Source organism: Lissotriton helveticus, chromosome 11, assembly GCF_964261635.1.
Source record: "Lissotriton helveticus chromosome 11, aLisHel1.1, whole genome shotgun sequence".
Lineage (NCBI taxonomy): Eukaryota > Metazoa > Chordata > Amphibia > Caudata > Salamandridae > Lissotriton > Lissotriton helveticus.
This window is the reverse complement of record NC_136072.1, coordinates 931,764,729-931,790,667: the sequence shown is the minus strand read 5'-3', so window position 1 is coordinate 931,790,667 and position 25,939 is coordinate 931,764,729. Positions and strand designations below refer to the sequence as shown.

General features: G+C 45.3%; 1 protein-coding gene across 1 annotated transcript in view; it reads left to right on the top strand.

Annotated features, from left to right (window-relative positions):
• Positions 1–25,939, top strand: part of PES1 (pescadillo ribosomal biogenesis factor 1) — a 142,008-nt gene that overhangs the window by 28,381 nt on the left and 87,688 nt on the right. Inside the window, exon 2 of the mRNA XM_078667252.1 lies at positions 5,417–5,496. Within this exon, the coding sequence (XP_078523378.1) occupies positions 5,417–5,496 (80 nt within the window). The remainder of the gene's footprint in view (positions 1–5,416; positions 5,497–25,939) is intronic.

Genomic DNA, 25,939 nt, shown 5'->3' with positions numbered 1-25,939 from the left:
GATGGTGGTCACTTCCTTGAATGCTTTCCCCTTTTGGAGGGTGATGGAGGCCAAGTCCTGAAAGAGGGCTATGGAGTGTCCTTGGTATTTAATGGGCTGTTTCGATCTTGCCTCATGTAGTATACGCTCCTTCAACGGGAAGTCCGGCAGGAAGGCCAGAATGTCCGGCGGAGGGGCCGGCGCCCGCCTCGCTATGCCCACCCTGTGCGCACGATCAATGCGGATAGCGAAGTATGAGCCCTTGCCCAGAATCTCCCTAAATAGGCCCCGGAGGTATCAGGCTACATCTGCCCCTTCTTCTTGCAGCGGGACCCCTCGGACGCGAATGTTGTTGCGCCTTGACCGATTTTCGAGGTCTTCTGTGTGCGCCTGTAGGTCCACTTGCTGGTCTTTGAGGCGGATGAGTTCCTGCTTTAGGTGTTCTAACTCCTCGTTTTTGGATTGGTCACTGTCTTCTATGGCAGCCACACGCTCTTCGAGCTCGTCGACGTCGCAGCATATCTCTCACTTCTCCTGCTACCTCTTGTTTGATTGTTTGAGAGTCCTCTCAAAGAGTGTTGAAAAGCATTTCGAGAAGTGCCCGGGATGATTGCACTTCCCCATCCCCCTGGTTTGCTTGCGGGGTAGGGGCCAGGGGGGTGTGACCACCTCTGTCCCCTGCTGTGGATCCTTTGGTAAGCATCTCTTTTAGTGAAAGCTCCCCTTTCCTTGTTGTAGACATTGTGGGGCCCCCCGCCCGCCAGTCCTAGGCCTCTGTTCCTTGTCCGTGTGTGTGCGCCCCCAGGGAACTCCTCCAGGTGCCGTGGGGGGAGAATGTATGTTGGGCTCACTAAGACTCCGTTCTTGTGGTATTTTTTTTCTCTCTCCAAGCTTCGACAGATGTTCGACTGCTTCCTGGGGCTCTCCGGCTACCTTGTCCCGTCTTGACGTTTCGTGAGTCCCTGGGACGCTTGTGTGTATCAGTGATATGGCACTCGCTTAATAACTGTAACGATCTTCCCAACTGGGAGGAAAGGAGAGGATGGTTAACGGGTGCCCCCCCGTCGCTGCGCTGCGGTTCACCCTCTTTAGTCGAATATGGCACTATCGTCCAGTTCGGGCGCTGATGTCAGCTCGCAGGGCAGCCGTGCTGTAGGGAAGGAAGGCCCTCTCCCTTATTGGTCACTCCTTTCTTGTGGCCTCCGGCTGTAGGATATCTTGTGTGGGTACTGCGTGCTGCCGCCTGGTGCCGGCCTGTACTTGAGTGTGATCTCACCCCTAGGTGCTGCGTCTCTTAGGGCCGCTCTTAGCAGTCTCCAGCGTGCTATTGCCTCAGCAGTTGGCCGACAGGTGGCAGGGCAGGCGGCGCCCAAGGATAGCTCCATCCCAGTCGCTCAACGTATTAGCCCTAGTGGTGGCGTCGCCGCACGTGCAGCGCCTATCCTCCCGCTGCGGTGTCGGGCCTTATCCCTCCGTCTGTGTGCATCCGCTGATTGCGTGTGCCCCGCAGCGCTCCTATTCCACCCTACCTTCTGAGGCTGTTGCTATGCTCAGCTTAGGGGATTACCGGCCCACCACCAGCGTCGGGCACGCCCATTCCTGTGCGGCCAGGTGACAGTCCTCTCGTGGGTGGCACCCAGGCACTGGGGTTTGTGGATCACCCCGGGGATAACGGGCGCCTCCCAGTCTAGACACCGCTCCCTGTATGTCCTCAGAAAGGTTCACGTTGCATCTCGTCTCCCTACTGATGTCACTGGCACAGAGTCCGCGCAGGCCCACCAGCCGCGCCCTCGATTTTTCGAGCTGCCGCCCTGGTGTGGACCTCCGGCTCGCGCCCGCTGCCTCACCTCACCCCAAGGCCGGCTCTCACTGTTGCAGGGGGCGTATATGCGGATGGCTGTCTCAGGTCCTACTATGCTTTCGCTGCTTGCCGTTCCCATGTGTCCCAGGTGAGAGTCGCTATGCAACCCGTCTCCCCGCCAAAGCTATTGGCGCCTGACCCGCATCTGTGTAGGCCCCCAATTTTCACGCTGCCACCTGGGCAGGTGCCTCTGGCTCTATGCTGCGCCACTCCCGTCCGCCGCTTCACACCACCTCCACCTCCCTCTCACTGTCTTTGAGGGCGCTGTTTCAGAAATCTGTCCAAGGTCGGTGACGGTGATGCCTCCGTCCGGTAGGGCCTGATCGTGTCCGTCCCTTCGCGCTACTGGACTTTCGGCCTGGGTACCATTTCCCGCTGTTGAGCGCCGGGCCGCAGTGAGGGTCGCCCAGCACCGCATCTGAAACTGCTCCCTGGGACAGTGCTTCGCTCCCGCACGTCGTGGCAGTCTATGGTGCACAACTGGGGACTTTCATTCTCGAATTAGCTGGAAAAGGGGGCTCGCTGCGAGGAGCCTCCAGGTTCTGCGTCTGCTTAGGTCGCCATCTTGGCCAGGGCCCCAGGATTCCAGGTTTTATATGATAGCTGTGATTGTTGTTAGATTTGTATTGTCAAACCATATGTTGAGGTATTCTAGAATGTATAGTTTTAAATGTTGCAGATAGGTGTTGGTTACAGTATCAAGCAGGCTATCTTTACAGTTGGTATTGCTGCGTGGTGATTTATATATTAAGTGAAAGGATTGGGGATGAGTTGGAGTTGGCTTTTTATGGATGACTGCTAGGCCTCTGTCAGTTGTGCCAATAAAATTTCTGTGAAAATCCAGAGGGATGACTTTAAGGCATGTGGTGGGTGCAGAATCTTCGCCGAGCAATGTTTCTGTATGTCGAAGCGATTTTTGTTCATCGATCATGCATTGAAGAGTAGGCATTTTGGGTATTGGTTTTCCTTCTTCCTGGGCTGTAATAGGGGGTCGATACGGAGTGGGTTAGTGTGTTTTGATGTTGCTGGTTTAAATGTGAATTGTGCTCGTGGCTGCTTTGGAGGTGATGTGGAGGTTGCATGGTTAGAGAAATGTGGACTTCGAGATGCATGTGTATGGGATGCTTTTTATGATGGGTTATGATTTAACTTCTGTGTTGTCTAGTGATTAGTGCAGTGTGTGTGGGGGTTATTTATTTATTATGTAACTTATACCGCGCAGACTAAACCCGAAGGTATCAAGGCGCCTACCAAAAGGGATCAAAAATGCAGGGCACAACTACAAGTACGCTTGTACATAGAGACGTGTTTTAAGGGCAGATCTAAATGACTGTAGGGAGGGGAGGGACCTTAATTCAAGCGGAAGAGCGTTCCACCACTTTGGAGCCAGATAGGAAAAAGCCTTCCCACCCCATCTGGTTTTCCGAATCCGCGGAACACAGAGAAGAAGTCGGGTTGAGGAGCGGAGGTTCCTGCCAGGATTATAATGAGACAGGATGGATCCAATACCTGTAGGGCTACTTTTCGCCAAAGCTTTAAATACCATACACATGGATTTAAAGACTATCCGCTCCTCCATCGGAAGCCAATGAAGCTGCTTCCTTGCAAAAGTGGCCGAGGCACGACGAGGTAGATCAAGGACAAATCTGGCTGCCGCGTTCTGGACTACCTGCAAGCGCTGCAGCTGGCTTTTATTCAGTCCTGCGTACAGCGCATTGCAATAGTCCAAGCGGGAGCCCAAGAGGGCAACAGCAAGTTGCCTCCTTGCCTGCAAAGAAAGGTAGTGCCTAATTTTCCTTAGTATGTGGATGATACCCCAACAGGTAGATACAGTCCTATTAACCTGTGGGCACATACCCAGGATGGGATCGATCATGACCCCAAGATTTTTAGCCAAAGAGGTGGGATTAGGGCAGGCACCCAGTGAGTCGGGCCACCACTCCTTTGACCAGATCTCTTCCTTTCCTCCAAACACCATCACCTCAGTCTTCTCCCCATTTAATTTCAGTGAATTGTGAATCATTCACTGGCTGACTGCCTCCATACAAGATCTAAAATTGGAGGCTGTCAGCTTAGTTGACTGGGAGAGAGAGACGAGGATCTGGGTGTCGTCCGCGTAGGAAACTACCTCCATCCCAAAAGATCTAATAAGTCTGGCAAGTGGGGTCACATAGATGTTAAAAAGGGTGGGACTAAGCGCCGACCCCTGAGGGACCCCACATTGCACAGACAGGGATGGAGATAGGAATTTACCCAGCATTACCCTCTGCTCTCTATGATAGAGGAAAGGAGCCCCAGGGCTGCCCCCTGAACCCCAATCTCACCCAATCGAGATGTTAATACTAGGGGAGAAAGGGTATCGAAGGCAGCCGTGAGGTCCAGAAGGATTAGGAGGGAGGTCTGGCCCCCATCCACACCCGTGCGGATGGAATCAAGCACCAGGGTGAGGGCAGACTCGGTGCTATGTTCCCTCCTAAACCCATGCTGGGAAGGATCCAAACAGCCCGAACTCTCCACGAAGGCAGCAAGATGTTTATTTAAATGAGCTTCTAACATCTTCGCGGTAGCCGGGAGCAGTGAGATGGGGCGAAAGTTCTTTAAAACCCCAGGATCAAGGGAGGGTTTCTTAAGTAGTGGTTTTACAACAGCATTTTTCCACTGTTAGTTGGGAATTTACGATTAGGGAACCTTGTGCTCACACTTTCGTGCATTTCCTTGACGTTTGGTTTCCTCCTGGCAGGTGACATTTTGCTTGTAGGTTATTTGATTCGTGGTTAATGAATTGTATTGTTTGTGCTATGGTGTGTAGTGTTGGGATTGTTTTTGTTTGGAAAAGTTAGATGGTGATGGAGAGATTTGATAGTAGTTAAAGTTACTCAGTGGCTGTATATGAGTGGTGTGTTGTATAATATGTGGGGTTTTAAGGGTTATTAGTTGGTAAAGATTTTGTAAGTTGGAGGTTCCCTACCTGAATTCTTATGGTGGAGATGCAAAGTGGCTGGCCCTACCTAGTACCTTACCAGGCCCTAACAGGCAACACCCATAACCTGTTGCCCTTTACCTGGACTCCTTGAACCTAGGATTAACTAGGCCCAGTGATCAAGTGACCCTGGGCCATTAGGGAACCCCAGCCCTATTAGCCAATCAAAACCCAAAACCTAAGCCCTAGGTCCAGTAGAACCCCTAGTCCTAGGAACCAATCAAAACCCTAGTCATGCCAACCAATCAGAACCCAGGATAATACACATAATAAGATGGTAAGGGAACAATAGTGTGTACAGAAAGAGGAAATCGAACGGGAGATAAGTTAGGAGAAGAGAATTTCTAAGTGGACTGGAGGTGGTCATTCGTCATGTATATTATGTATGTAGTATACACTTGTTTCCTGTTTTGATCCTTCTGCCCAATGCTTTAGTATTGTGTTAAGAATTGAACTAGTGTCTCTTCTCAACTGTTTTTCTTCAGTTGCCCCCCTCCAACCATATTGCTTCTCTTGAAACACTTTCCCTAGAACACTGCTTTATTGTTCTGATTGTTTGGTATCAGCAGCTTCTTTTTTTTTTTTTTTTCCTGCAGTATGAAAGAGGCTCAGCCACCAACTACATAACCAGGAACAAAGCCCGCAAGAAGTTGCAGCTGAGTCTGGCTGACTTCAGGTACGTAAGTTTGTCCTCCGCTACCAACAAGTAAACAGTGTGCCTGTCCTTTTTTACATATCTCACAGACACACGGTGTTGTGTTACACATTATGGTGTTGGTACTCTTCTATAAGAACACATTTTACCCCTGTGCTTCCAGATAATAAAAAAAAAAACTGGTGCTGTACAAACACGAGATTACATTTTAGGCCACCCTTTTCACACCTGGATTACTGCAACATCCTGTATCTAGGTGGCAAGAAATAGATTTTAAAGAGGCTGCAGTTGGTGAAATATGCAGCAGACATATTGCTGTTCTTTCTACCTAACCTTTGTCCCGCCTCTGGGCTCCATCAGAAGCTCCACTGGCTACCTACTGAGAAGCGTTTTCAATTGAAAATCATTAGTATTTCACATAAGATTATGAATGCTTCGGGTGCTCCTATCATTATGGATGTTATGCATAAGCAACCCTATCTTCCTAGCAGAGTGAACCGTTCAGCCGAGTTAATCCTGGTGGCGATCCCTTGGTTCCAAAGAAAAAGAACCGGAGGCCCCTCCTTTTGGGTCTTAGGCCCGACACACTTTAGAACAGTTTGACCCTTGAACTAAGGAACATGCAGAGCCATCTCTGCCTCAGAAAAAGCTTAAGACTAGACTCTATGCCTATTAGATCTTCTTGTGGCCCCCCCTTTCGCCACTTCTTTGTTTAATGTATGACATTTGTCTTCTGTGGGAAGGGCAGGGAAGCCCCATTGCTGGGGCAGCCATGCGTCCCCTAAATTTTATTTACATAACATAATTGAAAATGAAAAAAACTGAAGACCGACTACGCCAAGGGACAGAAAAGGTAGGAGTAGTTGTACCATTTTGGAATGGTTTAAAAGACATTGGCAAACCTAAAAATGAAAACAACATAATTATATACTTACACCAAAATAGTCGGGACTGTACAGTCCAAAATACAGGACCGTGCAATAAAATCATATGACATTGCGAAAAGAACCAAAAAAGGCAAGGGCCATAAGATTTGGGACTCCATATAGTTTATGTATGGGGAGAATTCGTTTTAAATCGAGGATGTCCAATTTGCCTCTCGATTTAGACCAGTGCGTATAGTGTCTAAATGAAGAATCCAGCTCAAGTTCTCCTTATTTAATAGTGTTTTTATTTTGCCTCCTCTCTCAGGGGTGACAATTTGTAGGCTACTTGCCACTGTAAGTCACCCTGTCAAGTACCAAACTCTAAAAGTGTGACACTGGAGGGTCAGTGAGGTCCTTGCATCTGATGCAACTCATGTGCTAACTGTGAAGCAGTACACGGGATGCAGGTGTGTACAAAACGTAGCGTTTTTATTGAAGTAGCTTCTGATGCATGAAAACGTCCCATTCACATGGTGTCCAGAAAGTAACTGACACAATGGAGTTCTGAAGCCACAGCACTCCAACAACACCAACATTCTCAGAACATACTTCATTCTAAAGACCTGGGTTAACAGGATACTACGCACCTTCCCCCTACCATCATCACAGAACAAACAGCTATACCCCAAAGACAACAGATAAATTAAAATGAAATAAAATAGGATGCATTTCAGCTCATTACATAATCACGCAAGGCATTAGGGACTTTACATTCACGGGTGTTCTACGCAATGATGGCCGTACATCTGGGCTCTATTTATGGTTGTCTCTTCTGGCTTGTACACCAGGAGGAACTACCGTAATTCTGCCAAGATTCCAAATGTGACCACCATTTAGTTGAACGGCATTTTGGAACAACTTCACTACTTTAAACTGTGGTGAGTACCTAGAAGAACCAGATTTCTGTGGATATCTCACTCTCACTCTCACCCACGCATCCATTAGTTTGCGAAGCAGCATGCCTTACATCCAAATTCTGCTTCCTTTTGATGATCTTTAGATCTTGTGCAATCTTCCACGATTCTTCCTTAGAATCGTTAACACCCCCGTCTTTATACCTCATCCAAGACTGAAACATAGGTGTGCTGGGCCTTCTGCATCTGAACAATTCAAAGGGCATTTTACCTGTGACCAAGTGAGGTGTCAGACGGTATATCTTTACCCTCTCCTAAATCTCCACTTTTTAATTTTTGCACTGAGATTTAGCAATTTGAATAGATTCCTTTAACACCCTATTGAATCTCTCCACCATGTCGTTAGTTTCAGGATGATAGAGAGCGCAACGTTTGTGTCTAATCCCTCTTTTCAACAAAAACTCTTCAATTTCTTTCTAGACCAGTTGTACGCCCTTTAGAGCTTGCATCAGTAATCAAAATGGAGGGGGCAGAAGTATCAAAACTGTAGAGAGGGTGCGGAACTAAGAACGTTGTTAATTTCAACAAATTCAGCCTCACACTGAGGAGTCCACTAAAACTTCGCCCCTTTCTTCAACAGAGTCCGTAACACATTAGTACGGGTGGCAAACAAAGGTACAAACTTGTAGTATTCGGCTATACCTAAAACGGTGCCCAAATCATCTCTCGATCCTGATACTGGAAGTTCTTCAATGGTTTTTACAAGTTGGTCATTGGGCTTAATCCCCTCTTTGGTTAACTTGTGGCCTAGATACTCTATTTCAGAAAGGTTAAGCCTGATAATTTCTGATAATATTAGGCCTCGAACACTGAACCTCTCGAGAACAGACCTTAACCTATAATCATGTTCTTGCTGAGACGAGCCATACACCAAGACATCCACCTGATAGATTTTAACCCCGGACAGTCCGCCCAACACATCCTCCATAGCACGCTGGAACACTGAGGCAGAGGGTTTTAAACTGAATGGCAACCTGGTAAATCTAAATGTCCCAAACTAGGTTATGAAAGCCTTTAAGTCTGTGGAACTATCATCAAGCTTGACCTGGTGATATGTGGCTTTGAGGTCCAACGTAGAAAAAAAATACAGCACCTTTCAATTGTGTTAACATTTCGATAATGTTTAGGAGTGGATACCTATCGGCGGCAACCGCCAGGTTGAGAGCTCGGAAATCCACACAGTCTCACCTCTCCAGAAACCTTGCGTGCAAGGACTACCAGAGTGAGCCATTCTGTCCCCTCAGTCTCTACAATAATGCCATCATCCTTTAATTTCTTGAGCTCAGCGCGCATTGACTCCCTCAATGCTAAAGGCACACTGCACACCTTACTTGCTACTGAAGTTGCATCACTTTTAAGTGTGAAATTATGTGTATACTCTGAGAGACAGCCCAACTTCTCACTGAACAACTGTTTAAATTTACCACGCAAGCCAAGCTCACCGTCGTTTTTTTTTTTTTAAGATCGCAAACGCCAAAAACATCTACAGCGGCCTTATGCTTGCAAATGCCTCTGGGACCTATGCTAGGTTCCCCTCCAGGAACCAAGAACACACTGAGATCACCATGATGTAGCCGCTGATAATACTATTCCCCTCTGCAAGAAATGTACATTTTCCTGCTGTCAATCTTCCCTTATAATCTGTCACCCGCAAAGTAACCAAACAACTTTATTGATTGGCCACCATAAGCGAGGGGCTTGATGTCTGGTTTAAATACTTTTTACTTTCCCCTTCAAAGACTTGTTGAAACAAAATTTAGGGACTAGCGAAATCCTTGCATAAGAGTCAAAAAGCATTCTAATGTTATTTCCATTCACCTTTACTTAATCATTAGGGCTCTTGCACTTGTTCTGTCCAATCTGCAGTACAATTTCCCCGCAATGTAATTCATCATATTCTCAATCACTCTCACCTTCCAGGATGACTTCTTTTACACTTTAACTTTTTCTTTTTTTTAGACCTGCTAGCTTTATCTAAGTGTCTCACTTTCCCACAATTATGACACTTGGATGTCAGAGCAGGGCAAGTCTTATTTGCCAAATGCCCTACCGTGTCAACGAAAACACTTGCCTTTGAAACCTTTCTCAATGTTGTGTGTCGGAGTACTGGTGTTCACAGGCTGAGTTTTTCGAGGGTTTTTTGTTTATACTCTACCTTCTCATTCAGGTGCCTTTCTCTTTCTTTATAACCTCTACGCATGTAAGGGAATGCTCAATTATTTTCACAATCAACACAACCTCATCTAATTTAGGATCATTTTTCTGCCATAATTCATCTTTTATTTTTTCTATATGGCAACCCAACATAAATTGGTCATGAATTAGTTCCTCTAAGGAACCTTCGAACTTGCACGTGGCCCCTAACTTACGGAGATCTGTCATATATGCCTCAATTGACTCTTGTGACTTTTGAAATCTCCTCCCAAAGTGGTACCTTTCTAATGTGGTACTCACCTTTTGGTAGGTAATTTTTGTCTAGTTTTTTCAAGAAGATGTCAAACTCATTGGGATCTTCAGACTCACTTTCACTAAAAGCGGGGTGTTGATCAAATACTTCCAGGCCTACTGGCCCCAAACAGTGCACCTACTGGCCCCAAACAGTGCAACAACAAAGCTGATTTCCTTTCTGCACTTAGAAACACTCGGCAGACTTGTGCATAGTTAAGGAAGACTTTCCTCCAATTGGACCAGCGAAAGTTTGGTTCACCAGGGCAAAAAAGAAAAAATGGAGAAGGAGTAACGCTCTGCATAATAACCACAAAAGTCAACACCACCCAAGGTGATCAACTATTCCATGTGTACGTAGAGAAAGTAGCAAAAGAAAACAATTATCAAAACTACTTTGAAAACATTTGAGGCTGAAAGTCACTTGGAATGTAGAATAAGTGATGAGCAACTGCACAAGCACAGTGTAGGGATGTTAAGTTCAGAACTGTGTGGCTCACAGGTGTGCGACCTCACACCCGAGACTGTATGTCGCACCGGTGCGTGACACACTCACCTGAGTGCTCCCATGGGCTGAGTGAAGCAATGAAAGGATTGACAACAAAAGAAAAATATGACTCACGGTAGACTGTATGTCTTCCCGTTGCGCAAATCTCACACTTTAGTGCTCCCGTGGACAGCAGAATAAAGAAATAGTGTGGTGGACACCCAGTTGGAGACTTTGTTGAAATCTCTGACAGAATGGCTTGGAAATTTTGTTGATGTGGGCTGCGCATCTCCCGTAAATACGGATCGGGGAGAAGCGGTTTGTGCTGCTGCACTAGACGTTGCCAGGGAAACGGAGGAAGCCTATAAATGCTGCGTGACGTCATGACTGAGGGAGACATGAAGATCAGCGTCGCCGCGTGCAAAGCAATGCGGGCTGGAAAGAAATCCATGGAACAAGACTAGCACACGCAACCAGGCCGGCACTCGCGCTGGAGGTAACTGTTGCCTGCGGTAAGGAATGCGGTTACGAACCCTCGATGGTTTGAAGTATGTGCAGAATGTAGGAGCAGTGCGCACAAAGGCAGTGGGGAACCCACATGGTTTGTGCGCTCATCGAGTGCAATATAGTTAAAATACAACAAAAACTCAGTTGTTCTCAAACGCACCAGGGGTCAGGCATAGTGCGAACAGTACCTTATTAGTAGGAGTAGGTCTGAGAATGTGTCGAAGTTTCTGGACGTATCAGAAACTTCGCAGAAAACCATGCTTGATTTCATCCGCAACGCTTGTAAGTTGGGTCCATACTTGATTTTCTCCAGCTCGTAGCCAGTGTGAAGAAGTACATGGGATACAGATGTCTACAAAACTTAGCATCTTTATTGAAGTAGCTTCAGATACATAGAAACTTCCCATCCACAGGGCGGCCAGAAAGTAACTGACACAATAGAGTTCTGAAGCCACAGCACTCCCAACAACACCAACATTCTCAGAACATGCTTAATTCTAAAGACCTGCTCATGCAGGATACTAGCAGAATATCATGCACCACATAACAGGATACCACACTAACCTATTCAAATCCTTATTTTTTGTGTGATTTGGCCAATGTACAGTAGGTTATACAGACATAGACTGACATATATTACATTGTCAGTGTTGTTGAGAAAATCTCAAAGATCAAGTGAAATGTTGATGTGTAAATTCCTTCGTCTCAATACAAAAAGGACACGCACTATATTGTCTGCATTTGTAGTGCCCTTTTGTGGGGGAAGGCCCCAAAACTCTGTAATGGTGCAAGCTAGTCTAGGTGATAGTACGGCTACAAGGATGAGATGGTCTTTTAACCGTGGCGCAAATTCTCCCACAGTGTAGGAGAATTAATGACTGGGCGGGGCTGTGTCGGCCAACGGACGTGCGCAGCACCAGCAAGGTAGTGCTCGTGTCAGCCTGTGGCCGACGCGAGCACGGAACTGTCATATAGCTACTGTTTAGCATAGGCTTATTAAATGTTTAAATGCCATTTTTCCTTTTGCTGCTTCTGCACACGACACTTAATTGTTTAGCATTCAACTTAGTAGCCCGTTGTGGTTTACATGAGAATAATATGTTATTGCTCTGATATCAGCTTTGCTTAATAAACTGTCTGTACAGAGAGTGCTGAAGCTTCAGGAATAACACGATACAGAATTGTTATGAGGTCTGATCTCTGCACCTTCATAGACATAACATAAGTGCAGCTTCTGCCAGCTTTAGGCGGGTTTTATATTGCTTTGCTTGAAGCACAGATACACACTTGATGCTGTTCGCATGCAGAGAGAGCTGGTGTATGCTGATGTGATCTCTTCATTCTAGGATCTTGAGGTATGGGCCCGCCCTGTTAAAACCCAAAGAGACCTTCTTAGCTATTAATATAATATGTGAGTTAGGGAGGGTGAGAAATAAGTGTTGTTAACCCTTATTCATTACAGCATGTTAACATGCTGTCACCGTTTGCTTTCTATGGACTAGTAACTATGCTGATAACTTTGCTTCTGATAATATGTTTCCTTGTATTATCTAAGATACTGCGTTTGAGAAAACGGCATTAGTAAATAAATATTTCAAATGTGCACGTGTCCTCATTTACTCCACGTTCTGGTTTGAAATGATTGTATAACGAAAGAGTGCTCATGTGTTCCACGTAACCTGAGGTATCATAAGTTCATGTTCTGGTTTGTCTAAACATTGGGAGTTTATGTCCAGTGAGACACTGTAGCTAGCTCGGTAAGGGGTTTGTTGGGTACTGAGGTGAGTTTTGGGTCACGCTAATTCGCTGAGGTTCCAATCCTCTGTGCACAGTTCTGTGGGAGAACAGAAACCCTGCTACATGGCGCCCATACGTTGGTGGTCTTATATCATGACACTCGAGTAGTATATCATTCAAACCTTAACCCCTTCACTATTGTTTCCGGAAAACAGTGGTGTCGGAAAAACCTACCTATTTTTGAAATAGGTCTTTTCAAGCTTGAATCTGTCTAAAACGGTTTCCTTGAATTACTACCCAGTTGTGCTACAAAGTTTCCTTTGTTTTTCAGTAGTTCCTGTGTAATCATGGCGCAGGCTGTGAACATCCCGCAGCATAGTCGTATTGTGGTGCGCAACCATTTACAGACTTTCCAGGTCCCAGTGGATGGCTTAGCTGTGATTTTAGTGGTGTGTGCAGATCCGGCGTACCCTTACGAACTGTTTTACTCGTGGGTAACGGTTCCGGCAGTGGACGCAAATTCTGGTGTGTTCCACACCTAAACACCCGCACCTGTACCGGCTGAATATACGCCGTACAGGGCACTGGAAATACCTATTGATCATTGGCAGCATCGTGTTTGGTTTGATGGCGCCCTACCCCACTCTTTGTCCGCTGCGAGGTTAGGTCCTTTGTCCATTCCAGGCACAAATTGGCCTGCGTTGGCTGGATTTACCCCGCACCCGAATCACGGCGCATGTCCCCTAGCGGATATTCGCAGACTTCATGTTGTTTCGATTGCAGTGATTCGTGCATTAGTGCAATACATAGGTCGTCATCTCCCGGGTGGTCCCCCGGGGGGGTCCGGCTGTTCAGACGGAACATGGCGGTTTAAAGCTCAATCCGGTTATGGTCAATTCGGTCTTTGGTAAGCGCCCCGATGATAAAGATGAGTTCCCTGTCTGGCTTGCCTAGAAATTTGACCAACTGGAGGCTGTGTTTCCGAATTCTACTCCTGCTGATAAACATAGAATGTTGACGATTACTTTGCCTAAGGATTTAACTCCTGAACTCGTTGACTGTGAAAGTTGGGGGAAAACTTTTGCAGCTGTTTATGCGAGGTGTTTCGGCACCCCATCTATGTCCGTACTGCCTACGATCGTTAAACGTGTTCCGGATGATCACGGACCGGAAGCAGCAGTTGAATTGGGTATGCGCCTGTGTGGTTCTTTTGAGATTGTTAGCGATCTCATACTCTCCAATATAAAGGGAGATGCGGTGAACTTTCAGGTGTCGAATGCTTTGGCTGCTCTACCCGATGCCGAAAAACCCCGACAGTTGGCGAAAATAGTTGTGGCCGCATATAAAACTATAGGTCACACAAGTAAAGGTCTGAAGTATTTTGCTATCAAGGAGAAAAAAACAACCACAAGGGCAGTCTGCTGAGGCAGATGTCCAGCCCAAGTCCAAAAAACAAACTTGGCCTAAAAAACAAACAGGGGAAGCAACAACAGCAGACTCAGGATTCGTATCCTGCGCCACAAGTTTCTGCGCCGACAGAGAGTTTATGACTTGCGCGATGATTAAATCACCTGATCGATTTCAGGTTTCTGATCAACGCTCTCCTCGTTCCTTTCAGGACTCATCGGCCCCGAAGCCCGGTGGAGGAGGCGGCGGAAGGGGACGTGGTGGCCAACAGGGACGTGGCCAGCCCCGCCAGACAGACGGCGCAGCGAAGCAGGAGGATTCTACGCCAAAAAGACCGCAGTTTGCGAAAAAGAAAGTCGCGACCTTAACAGCGCATCGATATGCCACAGATAGTGAGAACGCGGCTTCGGAATCTGACGTGGGCTCTGACCTTGCTGGACAGCGCGGCGGAGATTACCATAGTGAGAGGCGCTGCGTCCACTACTGAGGGTGACAGCGACTGATGTCTACGTTGTAATAGAAACAGCCGAACTTGCTCCCCCTGAAAGACTTTATGAAATTGTCCTGTTAATTGAAGGTGACATACAGCGTACCATCAAAGGGGTATTTTGGGAAAATCTTTCTTCTACGTATGATATTTTGCTTTCGGAGGCTGACTGGCCCCCACCTTTTGTGCTCGTGGCGCCGCGAGGGGAGGAGGTAATCCTCCCCAGTTTTGCGAAAACTGTCTCGCAAGAGCATGCGCAGCATTTTGCAGAAGAGTGGGCTCGGGCTCTCGCGCCGGCTCTGTACATGTGGTTGGGATAAATTGTCCCCGTGCCACGAGATTCCTTTGCGGTCTCAGCCGCAGCCGCAGCCTCAATATCCCATTCGGCGTGAAGCCAAGGCTTCCGTCGCGGAAATCCTTGAACAATTGGAATATCAGGGAGTTATTGAAACGTGTGTGTCACCGATGAATAATCCTCTTTTTACTGTGACCAAGCCTGAAGGCTCATATCGTTTGGTATTAGATTACCGGCATTTGAACTCGCATTGCCGTATCTGTGCAGTACAGAATACTCACGGCTCTGCCCTAGTGGATAGTCTAATGCGTAAGCGTTTTAAAACGACGCTTGACATTTCCAACGGTTTTTATGCCCACAGATTGGATAGCTTTAGCTCCCAATGGACCAATTTTACATGCGCTGGGGTCCAAAAACAATTCCGGAGTCTCCCAATGGGCTATAAGAATAGTCCTGGTATATTTACCGCACGCATAGTCTCTCTTTTGGAGAGGATCGACCCAGATGCTTGTTTGTATGTGGATGACATATATCTCACAGACGACGAAATTTGGGAGCATCTGTGTCGTGTAAATTCAATTATTTGTAACTTTGCAGACGTGGGTTACAAGTTTAACTTTGCAAAATCGCACATTGCTGAGTACACAGTGTTGTTCCTGGGCTATGAGCTCAACAATGAAGGTAGAGGTTTGGCTCCTCACTTCTTGGAGAAATGCGCACAATTGCGCGCTCCTACAACACTGAAAAAATTACAGTCTTTACTGGGCTTTTTAAATTTCGGGAGGACATGCATTCCGGAATATGCCCAGCGTATCAAGCCTTTGTATGCTTTGATACAACCACTTTTTTCCAAATCATGCTGGCTGCCTGAGCACTCAGCCATCTTGCAGACCTTGCAGGCTGATCTGCTCGCTTCTAAGTTCTTACTGACTCGTGATAACCACACCAACCTGGTGATAAGAATAATTCCAGGGACAGTGGGTTTCACGTACCTAACTTTTAATGAAGGAGACACAGTACCTATTGCTTACAAGTCACACTTGTACACTTCGGCTGAGATGCGGTTTCCCACTGTGGAAAAGGTTTTAACAGCTGTACAGATGGCGATTCTTAAGGAACGAGCTCTGTCACAGGGGAAACGCATGTTGGTTGTTACACCCTGTCCTCATTTGGAGGCAGTCACGAAAGCCAGTGTAGCAGTTTCAAAAGCTTTGCACCCTCGGTGGATTCAGTGGGCTGCGTCCTTGACGTCCACGGATGTCACGTTTATTTTTGACGCCACAGTACGGTCGCAAGAGTACTTGCAGTATGAATTTGTGCATCCTGCTCCTCTTGCTATGCGACCTTTGGAGGACTTCCATTGCATCATTTACACTGATGGTTCGGCGCAGGTTGCGCATGGTTCAAAACATGCCTACGTTTCCGCTTGCGCCATTGTGGTCGGTGCCATGGTGAACGATGAGTTCATATCCAGGGAAGTGCACACGCTGCCTCTGGGGGGATTGCACCGCACAATTGGCAGAGCTTCGTGCTCTCTTACTAGCGTTGGAATACGCAGATCCTAGTGTTACTACTCTTATTGTGAGTGATTCTAACTGCTGTGCCCAGTCTTACAATGAAAACTTGTTCTTTTGGATTCAGAATGACTTTTGTGATTCCAAAGGTAGCACAATAAAACACAAGATGATCTGTGTTCGAGTGGCGGAGCTTAAGGCTACGTTGCCGCTCGTTTTTGTAATTCATACTCTCGGCCATCAGCGTGTTGGAGTCCACGCTGTCGGTAACTCGCTTGCTGATGAAGCAGCGAAATCAGTGGTGTCTACATACTTAGTTGCAGCAGTTAGTCGGTCCAAAAGTAAGATTGATAGTGACATCTTGGCGGCTGTTGCTGCCACTGAGAAGGGAGGTAAACATCCTACGGGGTTCCCTTCGAAGTACACATACCACTAAAGTCCCGATAAGGTTCCTGTGAAAATTCCTGAAGTTGGAGAACGTTTGATTCCCAACTCGGATCGCAGGGCTGACTTGATTACAGCGGCACATGAAGGTGTGGCGTCTGCGCATGCAGGCGTCTCGGCCACTGTAGCTCAATTACAACGTTTCTGGTGGCGGGGACTGTACGAACAGACGCGTGATTATGTCCTTCTATGTGACATTTGCCAGCAGATTAAACCTTCAACTGCTGCGCGTCCACCACAGACACAGTTGTACATTTCTAATAAACTACTGGGTTGTGTTTATTTAGATCACTGCGGTCCTTTTTCATCTGATACTGCGTATAAGTACATCTTAGTAGCAGTTGATTCATGCACACGCTTTGTGTGGGTCTGGCCCCATCGCAGCGCTGATTCACGGACTGTCATTAGAGATTTGCGTATCTTTGTAGGGATTTTTGCCTGTGGTACCTTCCATTTGGATCAGGGTCCGGCTTTCGCCTCTAAGGCGTGTAAGGATGCCATGACTTCGATGGGGGTCCAAGTCAAGTTTTCGTCTCCATACAGGCCTGAGGGTAATAGTGTAGTGGAGCGAATGAACCGTGATTCAAAGCAATCTTTGACAGCTCGAGTTATAGGCACTGGTAGAAACTGGCTGGCCCACCTCTATGGCGTGCAGCGTGCTCTTAATAATCTCCCTAGAAGGTCTCTGGGTGGGCGACCCCATACGAAATGCTCTTTGGCATCAAGATGTGCGTCCCTGACCTTGACGGTCTAGACTGCGTGGCTCACGCCACACCCTTTGACGATGATGAACATTGCAATGTTTTACGGGATCTACAAAAGACCAGAGACAGTCTTGCGAAGGAACATTTGCCCTCCACATCGGATGTTGCGTTGCAAATCCCGGTAGTCGGCTGGCTACCCCAAGTTGGAGAACTGGTTCGAGAGAAGATCGATAACAAGAAAGAATTTGGTCCTTCCTATCGAGCTCCGGTTCCAGTACTTGGCGTGAAGGGCACAAGAACAGTCATTTTGCCACCACTTGCTGGTCGTAAGGAAAACAGGTTTATCTCAATTGACAATGTCAAGATACACAGAGTGGCCGATTCTTCTTAGCATGACACCGGCGGTTTCCTGTCCTTCCATTGTGAGAAATTCAGTTGTGGCCACTGCTTCTAATCCTGAAACTGAAGTGGCCATCGAATTGCCTGCTATTTCCAGTCCTTTATTAAGTACTTTGCCTGATGCTGACCAAGATGAAATTGACTACTCTTACCCCACTGACTTATCCATGCCTGACCTGCAAGCACGTTTGGCCACAGAATCCAGATTTTCATTTGACACTGTTTCCAATGCCTCGAAAAGACCCTCACGTTTTGCTGTTTATGCCAGCTTATTTAAAAACATTTTTTGATTCCCCCTTGGACATATATTTGGCTGGTGCTTTTTTCGATTTACCTTTTTATGTCAATTGGGTTTGTGTTTTATTTTTTCCGGATTATAAATGGACACTATGTCGAGGAAAGAACATGCATTCGACATCTCAATGGAACTTTGGCCCCCCTTTCCTCCATAGCATTCTGCACACAGACTGAAAAGAGACTTGACATTTGTTAACATTACTGCTTGGCCTGTCCTTGATGGGATAGTGTGGGATGCCGTTAGATTTCAAATTCATGGCCCTACTGAGGTTGTTAATGTCCCTAATGTGCTTAGAGTTACGATGGGGGATGTAGTGAAACAAAACATACGTTCTGATGATTGGGATGTTCAGGCCGTAGAGTCTTTGTTTTCTGATTTGAAATACTATGCTGCCTTTGATGCTGAGGATTTGTACTTGGAATCTGCTAATTATGGTGATTTTGTTTTGCTTTCAACATTTTGGCAATCACTTCTTACATAAAACGACTTCCAGAAGGAATACTGTAATTTATACGCAATGGGAGCATTGTCCCGCTCCTAAACGAGGCAGTTCCAGTACTTTTTTGAAAAAGTACACTTATTTTACTGACTTCAATCAGTCTAATCCAGAGTCCTTTTATTTCAAAATGACACAGAAGCCTATGTCCAAGGTTAGACTTACTGATACCAAATTATTGTATTCGAAGTCCTTTCTTGATCAGCTGGCTATTGGCGGCTATGAATTGTGGAAGGAAACTATTGACCTAAAATCTGTTTGGGGTTCTAAAAGCTGGCAGGTACAAGGCACTGGGGCTTTGCACCGTGCTTGTCTCATCCCGAATCAAATGTTGTTTTTGAATTCCTCTATTTCACAGACGACATGCTTTGGATTGGCTACTTCTAAAAAAATTAAATTCTCCAACCATCCCTGAGTTAGAAGAATATTCTGGCTGGAGTAATTATACTCAGTTTTCGATTAGGGACTTACAGACCCTATTGCTGAATTCATCCTTTAATATATCCAGTATGGATCCTAAAGGTTGGCTGATGTGGCACAGAAGTGCTGATTCATGCCAGCACCGTTTTCTGGGTTTATCTGATGTCTTTACACAAGTCAGACCTGATCCACGTTTTGAAACTGAACATTCTGTCACAACTTACTCTGTGGGCAAATTATGTCAAAATTGGCTAAAACATTCTAAATTGTCTGCAGTTAAATTACATCTTGCAAAGTTGAATGATGTAGATTTGAATGATTTCATCAAAGGCCCGGCTAGTGGTAGGTCAAAAAGATGGATATATGCTGTTTACAATGAAATCTGGAAGACATCACAAATTGAGGCAGCGATACGCCTTAGAGCTATAGATCAAGCCAATCTAGAGAGAGTGCTTCCTGTGGTAGATAATAGTATTAACATGCTTTCTTCCCGCATTTACACTTTAGATAATATTGTGTCTTCTGTAGTGGATATTGTGCATGATGAAGTGTCTGTGTTGTACCATGGTCAGAATCAATTACGTTCTATCATGCAATTTGCATGGACCCTTCAAACGCTTGTCTGGCAAGGTGCCATGGACCTACATGAATGTTTCCTCTCTCTTTGCCCCCTTTAATTTAACTGACAAGCAGCGCTTGCTTTCCATGCGAGATGCTTCCTTTTCTATGTTACATATTGAGAGATTGGAGTCCTTGCCTTTTTCTGTGGCGGAGGCCAGCGCTGCAACGTGGCTTATCCACGGTTTGATAACATTACCTTTTGCTTTATATAAATTTACAAATTGTATGAGATATGTTGCCATAGGTCGCTATGAGCCCTTAGGTAGTGCGTTTCTACATGAAGTCTGGTCCCTTCCTTTCACTTATCGATGTTTGAAAGACGGACAGGAGGTTTATCTAAATGGGGAGGAGTGTACAGAAACACCAGATCACTCGCTAATGTGTAGGCATATACAATTGCACGGTTCTTGTAACCAGGACCGGCCGAACTTAGCCTGTGTTTTGAAAGGGACTCCAGTTCCTGCTATCACCCCGACTTTTACCTTGCTGGGAAACGGAAGTTATTTACTTTTAAATAATGACGATTGTTGCGGGTCAATTAAAGGTGTTGCTTATGTGGTAACCGTGACTGAGCGTGTAGTTTGCTGCAGAAATGTTCTGTACCCACCCACACATGAAAATAGGGATGTTTCCATCTGGCCACGCATCCCAACCTTGACAGCAGAGTTCAACGGCATGAGCGGAATAAGGGCTCTATTGTCCCAGAAAGAAGTGGCCTTGAGTTCGGCTAGGGAGACTTTCGTGCTTCACATAGCTAATACCCGGACTGAGGTTCAGGCCCTTTTAAATACTGAATTACCGTTACATTTCAGCGAGATGGTTCACTCTATCTTTAACGCGTCCTCCACAACTGGGCTGGCGCATTTTTTTAAAACTGTTAGCAGTGGTCTTGTAACTTCATTTGAAAAAATATTTGGAGTCATCCCTGCATTCTTCCATTCTATTTTTTCGAGTTTGTTTGGTGGATTCCCGGTTTTGCTGGCACTAGCGGCAGGCGTTCTAGTGGTTGTTTGCTTCCTTAAATATGGATGCCCCACATGTGGAAGGAGCCGCCCAGCCCCTTCTGGCGCTGTTTCGCAACCGGATGCTTGAATATTATGGCACGCTGCCGCTTGCGATTTTAAGCACAGCATATGGATTATCTTTTCGGTTTTCCTACTTCACCTGTGCCCAGCCTGTGTTTCATTGCCTACGCTGTGATTTTGACTGGGCCATTGATTTGTGTCTCTGCGGACCGGTTTCTCCTGACGTCGACTTTAATCAGCTGATGAGTCCCATCGTTACTCACGAGTTGGTTTGTACTGGCGAAAGGATTATGGCCTTAGCAGCGATGCATGGACTAATGGGTCCTTGGAACATCCTTACAGCAGCGCAAGATTTCTTGGCACTGAGCTTTCTTGAAAACCCACCGAGTTGTCCTCTGATGGTAATAGAGGCTCCGGTACTAGGAGAACACGTATGTTCTGTTCCCCTTTTGAATTGGATGGCTGAACTGTTTTCGGATGAAGACGGTGATTTCCTGTTGGAGGCTGTTGCTGCATATTTTGCATATTCGGTCTTGCCTTGAATACCTTTATTGGTTTATGATGATGCCACCTTTTTATTTTTGCATTTTTTCACCTGCCAGTCCTATTGACTTGAGTGCTGTGGAATACTGAATTTGACATTTTGACGTTTTTTGATTTGGTTCATGTAGTTTCCTTCACTTATTATGATTATAACGTTGTTCACAGTTCTTGAACTCTGCTCTCATGAAGTTGCCCTTATGTTATCCTATCTTATCCGTGCTCGGATCATGGGGGGGTGTCATATAGCTACTGTTTATCCTTATAATGTGTTAAGTTAGCATAGGCTTATTAAATGTTTAAACGCCATTTTTCCTTTTGCTGCTTCTGCACACGACACTTAATTATTTAGCTTTCAACCTAGTAGCCCGTTGTGGTTTACATGAGAATAATATGTTATTGCTCTGATATCAGCTTTGCTTAATAAACTATGTCTGTACAGAGAGTGCAGAAGCTTCAGGAATAACACGATACAGAATTGTTATGAGGTCTGATCTCCGCACCTTCATAGACATAACATAAGTGCAGCTTCTGCCAACTTTAGGCGGGTTTTATATTGCCTTGCTTGAAGCACAGATACACACTTGATGCTGGTGTATGCTGATGTGATCTCTTCATTCTAGGATCTTGAGGTATGGGCCCGCCCTGTTAAAACCCAAAGAGACCTTCTTAGCTATTAATATAATATGTGAGTTAGGGAGGGTGAGAAATAAGTGTTGTTAACCCTTATTCATTACAGCATGTTAACATGCTGTCACCGTTTGCTTTCTATGGACTAGTAACTATGCTGATAACTTTGCTTCTGATAATATGTTTCCTTGTATTATCTAAGATACTGCGTTTGAGAAAACGGCATTAGTAAATAAATATTTCAAATGTGCACGTGTCCTCATTTACTCCACGTTCTGGTTTGAAATGATTGTATAACGAAAGAGTGCTCATGTGTTCCACGTAACCTGAGGTATCATAAGTTCATGTTCTGGTTTATCTAAACATTGGGAGTTTGTTATGACCAATGAGACACTGTAGCTAGCTCGGTAAGGGGTTTGTTGGGTACTGAGGTGAGTTTTGGGTCACCCTAATTCGCTGAGGTTCCAATCCTCTGTGCACAGTTCTGTGGGAGAACAGAACCCCTGCTACAGAACAGGTAAAGTTCCTTCTCCGTTTATGAGCAAGTATAGGTGGGCCAGATGCATGGTCCCCATCTGCTAAAATGTGCTAGTGTTTTAATGCTTTTGGAGATAAAGTATGAACGTTAAGATAAATTGGTGACGCAGACGATTGTTGGATTCCTGTTTTGCATGAGGGGTTAGTAGAGTCTCACACGGGCAGCTCATGCTCTCTTAGCACTTTGATCTCCGAATCTCTTTATACGTTTTTACAGGTTCTCTTATTTCTTTTTTCATATCTGCAAACTGCGCAGTTTTGACCTCTTAATTCTAGCCTTCCCTAAGATTTAGTGCCTCTGCCTTGGTGGAAGCCCTTTTGACAGCCATAGAGTAGGATGTTTACTTCTGTGAAGATGGATATCCAGGTGATGACCGTGCTTTCTAACAATATTAATAAGAATGGGTCCGTGGTTGATAGTTGGTTGGGTCTCATGGTGTGTGGTTTGAGCTACTTTATCTTAATTGGTGAGTAGTCAAATGTGGAATGTATTAAAAGCATAGAGGAAGTGGCCTGAAGATAGTGTTTTCAGTGTGGAGGAAGCCGATGTGTAGAATAGGATGTATTTGAAGGTTTATGCAAGGCACTGTTCTTATTGGTAGCCTGCTAGCCCTCTTGCCATGACCAGTTTGTTGATATCATAATCGTTTGAAGGATGCCAGAGACCATTTCTCATATTGATTGGGGATTGAAGGGTGTCTTTATTCGTAGATAGGCAATTTCATTTTTTAGATATTGTTTGCTGTCATAAAGGGCTCGGGGTGCTGGATTTAGGTAACAGGGCATTTGGGGTTGTAAATTTCTGAGAGATCCCGGTTTGCTTCCTTGTAATGGCATTATGACATTAAGATCCATGTGGCATTGTGAAATCTTTTTAGATTCCTCATTGATAACTTATATATTCAGCTTCTTCGCTGATCCATAGGGTACTCCTTTTTACTGGTAAGGGCACATGGATAACTTCAAAGGGTTTGTCCAAGTAATTTGTAACATTAATCCAGTTCTATGATTTTTGTTTATTGGGAGATGTGGTGGTGATTTGGGAGTCAAATGCTTTGTTGTTGAACTTTGTTCTGCTGTCTGTATGTAGTTTTGTTGAAAACGGACGTTGTAACAGTTCTTGTGTTGAGATTCAAAATGATGATGATGTAGAGTTTGTTCCATTTATGGGAAGGTATCCGGTTATTGTGATGAGTAGGAACAGAGATGGTCTCTACGGTGTGTCCAGCAAATTGTGTTAGTCCAGAGACAGATTTGGATAGGTGGAGGGCCGCTGTTTGCCATGAGGCTTTTCAAGCAAGGTTAGATCAGCTAGTTCAACCAGATGTTGAGGTGAGTCGGAGCATAGGTATTGTTTTGGTTTACCATGGTATCCACAACTGCATCCCTGAATGCTTTATTTAGCTGCATTCTATAAATCACCTATACGATCAATACAAGGTAGGTGATAGTGAGAATACACTTGTGAGCAGTGAACGAGAATTGATTTACATTCACTTGTCACATTCTCGAAAGTATGTGGGCTACAAGGTGTTCTTCAATTAACTGCTATTGCGTTCTGATTTTCTTGGGTGATTTTAGTGGTGATTCTGAATCCTGTTCATGGAGGATCAGGCCTGCATTGTTGGCCAGCCAGGTTTCAAAGGTCAGCAGGATGCTCGACTTTGAAACCAGGTAATGTATGTTTAAGACAGTTATTTTTGATTGATTGTGCACTGAAGAGGAGCCAGCTCAGGTAGGTATAAGTAGAGGACTGGAGGTTCTTATCGGTGGTACCATTGGGGTTGAGGAGTAGGTGAGACACGCGAAATGGTGATTGAGGTAGAAGAAACTGCAACCCTATTAGTAAATGCATTAAACTTTCAACGTTTGCAGGAGTTATTCTAAGAGGTCCTAAACCAATAATCCTGAAGCAGGGACCATGCTGCTCCTAGAGGGGGGGGAGACCTTGAATCACCGGGCCAAAGGATGCACTTCTCCCTAATTTAACCAGAACTAACAACAAAAGGCTATCCCCTACCTGAATAAAAATTCAGACAGGAGATGCGTTCAGACGAGATACGTTTTTGTTGCTAGTTCTTCTAAAAGGGCCATGATTACCAGTTTCGTCCTTCAGTGTCCGAGAGCGGTGCTGCTTTTACTGTCCGTCCAGCTAGGAGTATGTGTTACAGCAGACTGTTATCTTGTCTACTTCTCTGCTTTAGATTAAGGGAGGCAGGTGATTTACAATTGGAGTTCCTACGAGATACAGATGATGATTTGACCTAAAGTCCATGAGGCTGGACATCATCTTGAGCAGCCAGAGACTCAAGTTTCTTACTTTTTGCAGAATCGTTGACATGTCTGACTTTGACTCTGATGTTCTGCCCTTACATTTCCAAGAACCTGTGGAAGTCTCCAGTCACTCAGACAATTACTTCGATAAGAACACCTGATGCTACATCAGTCTTGGACACAAGCCTTGTTCTTTCCATCTCCAGGTCAGACCAGAACAATAGCATAAACAGTATAGTCTGAATTGACATGTTTTTACCTTTATTTGTTTCTAAGAAAACATATAAGAGGAGTATCTTAATGCATATAGGTTATGTCAGAAATTTCCATCTCAGATTAGATACAGTATAAAAGGGCTACCACTTGTCAGGAGAGGTCCTTCGGTCCAGATTATCACCCAAGAGAATATTTTGACTGCCAGATTCCTGGTATGTTGCTGCATCCTGCTTTATGCTGAAAGCTGATACTGAGCCAAGTCTGGGAGGAGTGTTGTTGATGCAGCACATGTTTTTAGGTCAAGTCTTTTGTATATGCTTTAGTATGTACATATGTGTGTGTACTTTGTGGACTCCGGAGATCAGCCCCAGGACTTGTCTGCTTCCTCTTTGGGACTTTTTCTTCTGTTCAACTGCCTCTATTTAACTGTCTTGATAGAAAACGACCAGTAGAGGTCAGTAAAATACCGAATTGTTTTCTGCTGAGGGACTTTCATTTTTAAATTTTTCTGGCAACTGCCTCTATTTAACTTTCTTGACCGGAAACAACCAGCAGAATCACTTTAGCATTCTCTAGATTCCAGTCCATAGAAATTGTCTTCCGCGAGCACCCGTAGACCATATTTTTTTTCAATCTTGTATTTTCAATGATATGACCGCCGAAGGCCCTGATTTTATCTTAAAAACAGAGCTTCGGACTATACCATTTCCCGCTGATAGGCAATATTTCTCTCCATGTGTTCCCATACCTGGCGGGTCACGCAGTTCGGTGCTTACTTTCCCTCCATGTTAAAGAACAGTAAATGTTTCAGCACCCGGGCTAATGTGCTGCATAGCTAAATACATATAAGGTCCCAAAGGCGAGACCGATTGCATTGCAAATGCTTGTTCTTTCAAAGAAACATTGCCTCCCCAATTTCTGATAACTACAGCGTTTGGCTGTAAACAGGTATGCAATGTGTTGATTCTCCCTTAAAAACTCTAGATGCAAGTTATGGTACTTACCCATGCTCTTAATATGGTGCATAAAAGTAGGTTTTAGGATGTGAAGTTGCTTTTGACATTTTAACTAGAGTAGAAATTTTAATTTTATTCTTGTTTGCAACAAGCATTCATGCCTTTTTAATTATCAGTGTGGTTAT